The sequence below is a fragment of the Carlito syrichta genome, unplaced genomic scaffold (genome assembly GCF_000164805.1).
Source record: "Carlito syrichta isolate Samal-C Ts95f unplaced genomic scaffold, Tarsius_syrichta-2.0.1 Scaffold316251, whole genome shotgun sequence".
Taxonomy (NCBI): Eukaryota; Metazoa; Chordata; class Mammalia; order Primates; family Tarsiidae; genus Carlito; species Carlito syrichta.
The window spans coordinates 90,206-98,421 of NW_007260347.1; the positions used below are offsets into that span (position 1 = coordinate 90,206).

Genomic DNA, 8,216 nt, shown 5'->3' on the forward strand with positions numbered 1-8,216 from the left:
TTCCATCAGGTGTATTGAGATTTACTTATAAGTTTTACTGCCATATATGCTCACTGGTCACTAATCACATGCCAATATTATAGGTATAACTGATATCCTATGTGAGAGGCGATCTTCCAGATGGGCCTTTACAGGCCTCAGCCATGTAGCTATAGATGTTGGCTCCCAACAAGGAAGATCCTTAGCCTCTGCTTCCTTCCCTCTGGACTTCCTTCCTTGATCAAGAAATGGTCAATGCTTTCCTTCTTCCCGCTTCCCCTCCCTTCTTTGAGGGACTAGAGCTTTAAAGCATATTTATTTTTAACAGGTAAACTAAATGCCCAAAAGGGCACGTGGTGAGAAGTCTCCTTGCCTCCCGACTCCCTCCAGGAAACAGTCACCCCTGCAGAGACAGAATACACACATCCTAACCTATATGCGGGGTCTCTAGCCTTGCTTTCTTATGACACAACTGTTATGGCCCAATCCAATCAATTGGCTGATATTCCTTGCAGCCAACTAAAATACAAGAGGCAACGACTGGGAGAAAAGGGAGTGTTTAATTTCTATATCCAGGATATAGAGAGACAGGTTGGCATCATCATTGCCAAAAGCCCTGCTCCAAACAACACAAGTTCATTCCCGTATTTATACCCAACATTCATGGCTGTTCACCCACCCAGAATCTGAAGCTACGTGCAGTTTTAGCATGACTCAAGGTGTACATTCACAATTTTGATTCTTGATCCCTGATGTGACACAAAGTCTCCTGGGCATGTTGACATTCTAGATAACGTTTTGGAATTTACAATATGTTCTTTTACAGTTTTTTTAGAGGAAGGGGCCAACAATTGCAATATTTGGAAGGAGGGGAAAGTCATAACATTTAAGATGTTAACTTTAAGTTGTTTTAAAACATAATTGTAACAATCTCTTATTTCCAGAGCCCTGGCCTAGAACAGTTCAATGTCCTTGTATTCGCAGATGGAGGGGAGGTGGGCAGTGCCCACTCCAGGCTTCCAGACACACTCCTGCCGACCTTGGGCCACTCTCCTAATCATCAGGTGGTCTGGCTTGCCAGCCATTTCTTCCTTTAGCACCAGCAATGGCTTACTAGATAAGATTGGTCAGTAGGGCAAGGCCAGGCTGGGAGTGGGGTAGGGCTCTGGCAAATAGGAAAACATCCACTTTTGGATTTAAACAACTTTTCATTTAGCCCAACTCGGCTACAAAAGAATACAAGTTTTTAAGACTTTTCTAAATGACTGTTCTAATACAACCAAAGTGACATCTTTTCAGACTATAACACAACTTGTGCCATACGTTGCAGACTTTGAGGCACGTTTTTTCTTTTAGAAGTTGATTTTAGAGGTCATCCCATCTCAGAACAGAGCTACACCATTCTTTTAAACTGCTGCATGGCGCCCCGCAGCCCTAAGTGCATGAGCCTCCTGGGGATATCTACGAAGGCCGTGTCCAGTGATTTCTTATTACAGACAGGGCTGCAGGGCATTGCTTGCATCAACGTGGATGTGCATGTATGTAGCCACCGGAATATCTTAGCACAGATGCCTGCGGTAGATTGTCAGGTCAGGGGGCATATTCAGAAGATAATTGCAATATGATGGGGGACCCTAAAACACAGACTTTATTTATAAGGAATTGTGTATCTATTCTTACATGTTTAAATTTCAGTCATCTTCAAGTCCTTTCCATGTGTTGCAAGGCACCTTTTTCTACAGCTCAAAACAGGTTTTGAACTTGTCAATTTTGATGCCTTTTAAGAGCTTCTGATGTTTTTTGTTTCACCTCTTCCACATCGGCAAGACATTTCCCTTTGAGGACTTTTTTCATTCAGGGAAACAAAAGGAAAAGTCACTCAGGGCAAGATTGGGTGAATAGGAAGGGTGGGACACAGGGGTCATAACGTTTTTAGTCAAAAACTGAAGAACACTCAGTGCGGGGTGGGCAGGTGCGCTCATAAATCCTCCATTGTGACATGGGCAAATGCATTGATAAGAGTCTCCAAAACAAATGTCACTGAAGTCGAACACAGCCTCTCACAACAACACTAGCTGGTACACAGATGCTGATGGTTTCCTAAAACACTCACCTAGTAAGGAAACCTGTGCTACAGGGGTTCGCCCTCCCAAAGACAATTCTGGGGATTTGGGGATCCCTCTCATATTGCCCTCCCTCTTTCAATGCCTGTTAAAACTGTGGTGCTTTTTGCAAGCCTGGTGGGTGAAAGGTGTTATCTCAGGGTGGATTTCAACTACATTTCTTGACAAGTTGGCTAGAGACCCAGAAGCCAGTCTCCATGTTCCCAAGGGCCTGGTGGGATACACGTTGTTTTCCTCCAGAACATTCTGCCGGTAGCTGGCTCCAGGACAGTGTGGCCCCTCCCTGCATGTAGCCTCTCAGAAGATTAATTCTAAGGTTTCATCAAGAACATGCGTCAAGGGATTTCGTCCACCTGGCACCCTCTCTCCTGCCACTGCCTCACCCGAAGTTTCCATGAGTAAGAGTGAGCTCATAAACCCCAGCACATTAAACCGCTTTATCTCAGTTCTTCTGTTAGAACAAAGATCACTCGCTGCCACCTTTTTTCAAATCACCTTATATGAGCAGGACAGATTATTCCAGAAGGAGGGAAGCCTGCCTAAACATTTACTCTCACTCTCCAAAAATGTCAAGTCTGACCGAGAAATTGACAAATGAATTTGTGTTTTTTCCATTCCAGATAGAAGTCCATTTTCCTTTAGGTGTTTTGTTTTGTTTTGTTTAATGGTTTTTCATTCCCGTGGGCTCTACAGTCTGGAGTGTGAGTGCGTGTGTGTGTGTGTGTGTGTGTGTGTGTGTGTGTGTACACACTCATATCACAGAGCCTTCCAATCAAAACAGGCTGGCATATAACTGCCAGACACCATCTGACAATATAGTCCCATACTTTTTTTTTTGAGCTGGAGTTTCACTCTGTTGCTCAGGCTAGAGTGCAGTGGCATGCTCACGGTCACCCCAGCGTCAACCTGCTGAGCTCAGGCGATCCTTCTGCCTCAACCTTTCAAGGAGCCGGAACTACAGGCGTGTGCTATCACATCTGGCTAATTTTTTTAATTTGTTGTAGAGATGAGGTCTCGCCAAGTTGCCTAGGCTATTCTCAAACCCACGGACTCAGACATCCCCTCATCTCAGCCTCCCAAAGTGCCGGGATCACAGGCTTGAGCCACTACGCCTGGCTTACATAGTTTATAAGGGCAGTGAGAACTGCAGAATTTGACATTTCTGTATATTACGTTTTTTTTTTTGGCCCTCACCAAATAAAAATAATTTTACTGGCAGTTATGAATTGAATATGTTAGGCATTACAAGATCAAGAAACGTTTGATGTTCGCTCTCCAGGAAAGATATGGACATCCAAGTCCAGCTGACTAGGATGTGCTCATTTTCAGTACATGTTAGAATACTGGCTTTTTTTTTTTTGAGTTGGGGTCTCACTCTGTCAAGCCCAGGCCAGAGTGCAGTGGCTCCATCATGGCTACCACAGCCACGACTTGCTGGACTCAGGCGATCTTTCTGCCTCAGCCTCCTTAGTAGCTGGAGCCACAGGCGTGTGCCCCCACACCCAGCTAATTTTTTGACTTATTGCAGAGATGAAGTCTCGCCATGTTGCCCAGGCTGGTCTCGAACCCCTGGGCTCAGGCAGTCCTCTCACCTCAGCCTGGGGTGGGATTGGAGGCATGAGCCACCGCACCTGTAGATACTGGCTTTTATTTCTGTCTCTTCTGCCCCAGCCTCACTGGCTACCCTGGGTAGCTTTGTGGACACCTCTCACACCACTGTGGCCCCAGGGGACTAACATCCTGCATCTCAATTCCAGGTCCTTCCGTCTCCCCCAGTCCCGCAGACGACACAGGGCTTCATCGGCTGGAGGTCAGGGGTGCCAGGCCTGAACAAGTGTTTGGAGCATGACGACAAGATCCGGAGCTGCAAAGGGGCTTACGCGCGTGAGCTGCACTGGCCCGAGCAGGGTGTGCACTGAGGCCACACCCAGCCTCTGCCCTGGGACAAGGCAGGCACCAGGCACCCTGGCCCTGCAGGGAGAGGAAGAACTGCCTGTGCCCCTGAGGACATGGTCCCTTGCACACTTGTCCATAGAATGTTGCCAAGAACACCAAGTGTGACATGGACGTTCCCGGTTCATCTGCACTGCCCTTACAGAATGTCCTCTTACATACCTATTCTTGGCTAATGTAATGAATAAGGCAAAACAGGTTCTCTCTCATTTTTTAAATACCTTTGGAATTTCTACATATGGTTTTTAAAAACACAAGAGATTTAATTTTTAAAATGTTTGTCTAGGTCCTTTAATGTAGCGTTCAATGGCACCTTTCACCTTCTTGATTTATAATGAAATTGTTGGTCAGGGTTTTTCCATATTCAAATATCCCTGGATGGCGAGGCGGGGGAGTTCTAGAAGGAAAAGCCAGCGTGCCCTCAGCCTTCATGAACCAGACTCCAAGAGGACAGAGAGCAGAAAGTTGCAGGCAGCCTGTGGGGCCGTTTCTGAGAGCAGAGGGTTGGTGCGTCCTTCACCCCGGTGAAGGAGACAGAAGGACTGTGCACAGGTCTCCGCCCTCCAAGGAGGCACAGGCCTTCTTCCCCATGGCTGGCCAAGCCTCAGTGGTCCTGGCTTGGCTGACAGGGCCTTAAGGGGCTTCCCCTTACGAAGCTCATCCACTCACACATCTCCTGCTCACTGTCCTACCCAGGCATTGGTGGGCGTGCAGGGCCAATGAAGGAAACCCTCCTCTTACAGTCATTTGAGAATCTTCCCAGCCCTGGACACCAGCCCCTACTCCTCTGGCTTGCTCCTGAAGGGACTCCATGACTTGTATGCACCGAATACCAGAGAACAGAATTCCTGCTGAATCCAGGCCACCCCTGCAACCTCTGGGCTCAGAGTCTTGAAATCCCAGAAGCCACCACAGAAGAGCTTCCCTTATTCAGGGACATTGTTCTACAAACAGTTTTTAGAGTGTGATTTGAGTTACCAGCCTCCCTACCTCCAAGCAGCTGACTGCAAACATCTTCAGAACAAACGACTCGGTGCTGAGGGCATGGCCACATGGCAGAAGCCTTCTTCCAGTCACCTAGATGTTTCTGTCTCCTCACACCTATGCTCCAATCCCAGAGAGACTCAGGTTTTCACAGGCTGCCCAGACTGGACGGCAGGATTCACAAGAAAACAGCCCTTTGAGAAGTTTTGTCATTGGCTTCTGGGTGTCGTTCCCACACTCAGTGCTGGCCACTTAGCCATGGCCACCAAGAAACGGCACAGCTCTTTAGGTTGTAAGTACAAGGGGGGCCAGATGTTATGGGTTGATTTGTGTCCTCCAAGAGGAAATGTTGAAATCCTAGGCCAGATGTGGTGGCTTACACCTGTAATCCCAGCACTTTGGGAGGTGGAGGCAAGAGGATTGCCTGAGCCCAGGGTTTGGAGACCAGCCTAGGCAACTTGGCAAGACCTCGTTTCTACAATAAATCAAAAAATTAGCCAGGTGTGGTGGCATGCACCTATAGTTCCAGTTATTTGGAAGGCTGAGGCGGAAGGATCACCTGAGCCCAGCAGGTTGAGGTTGCAGTGGCCATGAGTGTGCCAACGCACTGCAGCCTGGATGGCAGAGAGTGAGAGACTCCAACAAAAAAAAGAAAGATAGAAGGAAGGAAACCCTAATTGCCTATACTTGTAATGTGAACTTTTCTAGAGAAAAGGTCATTGCTGATGTGAATAGTTAAATTAAGATGAGATCATCCTGGAGTGGGTTGCTCTCAAGCCGTACGACTGGTGTCTTCATAAGAAGAGGAGAGAGGGACACAGAAAGGCCACAACCACATAAAGAGATACATGGGAGAGAACGCTGCATGACGGCAGAGGCAGAAGTTGGAGTGAGGGGTCTACAAGCCAAGGAATGCCAATACTTGCTGGCAAACCCATAGAAGCCAGGAGGAAACAGGAAGGAGTCTACACTCCAGATTTCAGAGGGAGTGTGGCCCTGCGGACAGCTCAACTGCAGGCTCCTGGTCTCCAGAACAGGGAGACCGTGCCATTCTGTGACTTCAAGCCACACAGTTCGTGGCACTTGGTACAGCAGACCTAGGACATGAAGACAGCCTTGTTCGCCTTTGCCTCCTGCCCTCCTGCCTACTGGGAGGGCGCCCTCCTCTGACCATATGTCTTTCATTGGTCTTGACCCACAACCAGGTCATGTGGCCCATTCAACTCCCAAGATGTTTCCAATCACCAAGATGTTTAACCTGATGTAGACTAAACAACCAGATGTCGGCCAAGCCCGCCCTTATGAAATCCTAATGTTTCGGCATCTCAGTCATCGCCGCCGGTGAGGCATCTGCTTCTGAAGGCCCGCATGTCCCTCCTTGTGATCAGATGCCTCCGCTGCAGCCCAGCAGAGTGGTCAGGAAGAGGCACTGCTGTGTCCTGACCTCCGCCATTGGCTTGCAAGGGCTGCATTATCATCTGGTTACCACGGGGGAGGTAGCAATCGTCGCGGTGGGGGGTGGACCTCCCATGGGTGGTGGTTGTTCTAATTCATGATCACAAAACATATCTGGGGTCGCCTTCCACGTCATCTGTAGGTTCACAACAGCTTGGCAGCAAAAAAGTCTAGCAAAAAAGGTGAACTCCCTTGACCTACCGCGACTGCAATCCTGGACAGAAAGCCAACATGTCCATTTTGACTTTTCTGAAACTTGCTGGCTGATTCGCTTTCTTTCTGGTTGTAGAGGGTGGTGTATGCTGACCAACAGCCCTGACTTTTAGGAGCCCTGGCCAGCAGGTACTCTTGGTGGACATGATTACAGTGGACCTGAGCAGTCATGACACTGCATGAATGGATAACTTGCAGAAAGCCCAGAAAATCAGGTGGGAAAGGTCTCTGAGGCCAGCCTGCTGCTCCTGACACAGTGTACCAATTAGGGGAAATGGGCACATTTGTTCCCACGTTGGATCTGCTGAACTCCAGTTCCTGTGAGAACAACAATTAAGAGACTCGTATCAAAGTCTAAAGACAGACACGTCCTCTGGACAATTAGCACATGGACACATTTTAATATCTGGGAAACTTGCTTTTTTGCCACCTTTTAATTTAAATGAAGCTTACTCCAAGCTTATGTACATGTGTTTAATGTCCCTTACAGGTACTCCTACTTAAAAGATTACAGTATGGAGGCCGGGTGCGGTAGCTCCTGCCTGTCATGCCATCACTTTGGGAGGATAAGACAGGAGGATTGCTTGAGGCCAAGTGTTCAAGACCAGCCTGGGTAACATAGTGAGACCTCATCTCTACCAGAAAACCCAGTATAGATTCCTCTTTTCGCCTTTTGATCTTGCCAATGCATAGAGGATTCAATATTTTAACTAACCAACTTCTAGGAAACCTCAATCTCTGGGTGGGTTGTTTTTATTTTCTGTCTCCAGTAGCGTATTCACCAACTAAACACATAGGTGCTTTTTACGGAAAGATTAAAAAGGAGACCACATTTCTGCAGGTATCAAATGACACTGCCTGGTCCTCCCCTCTTACCACCTCCCCCTGGACTCACGGTCTGGCCATTCTGTGTGAAGCAATTTGGGCTGCACTCAGGGGTTCTCAGCAGAGCACAAGCGTCCCATCAACAGCCCTCGTTGAGAATCGAAGTGGACAGCACTCGAGGATTCAATTACCCTAGATGGCCTCAAACTTGACATTTAATCTATGGAAATCAACCTCTTTGTGGGTGTCCAAATGGGCCCATAAATGTCACCACACACTGTAAAATACCACAGCATTTCCAAGGTCGAGACGAGACTGGTGAACCTGTGTATGCGATGCAGAAATACATCTCAACAATGAACCAGCAGACGGGCCACAATCAGAATGCACAGTCTCCGAAATGATGCAAAACGTAATTGGGTCAGGTCTTGGAATGGATTCTGTCACAAGCACATGTCAACCCGAGACAAATGAGAAACTCCTATGTTTGAGTCAGAAGAAAATGACATGATCCAATAAAAAATAGAATTATTGGAAAACATGGCTCTTGCTCTCACACATTGACAAGGACCCAGGTATCACTGTCCCAGTGGACTCCAGGTTCTGAGTGTCCAGAGCCTGGGACCAGACTGTTTTGGGGATTTAAAACTTGGAGAATTTTAGAAAGTGTATAGACTGTATGTT

General features: G+C 47.6%; 1 protein-coding gene across 1 annotated transcript in view; it reads left to right on the forward strand.

Moving 5' to 3' along the window:
- The window catches only part of CUNH20orf85 (chromosome unknown C20orf85 homolog), a 12,153-nt gene extending 8,132 nt beyond the window's left edge, over positions 1 to 4,021 (forward strand). Inside the window, exon 4 of the mRNA XM_008073983.1 lies at positions 3,860 to 4,021. Coding sequence (XP_008072174.1) covers positions 3,860 to 4,021 — 162 coding nt within the window. The remainder of the gene's footprint in view (positions 1 to 3,859) is intronic.
- Positions 4,022 to 8,216: the final 4,195 nt, after the last annotated feature.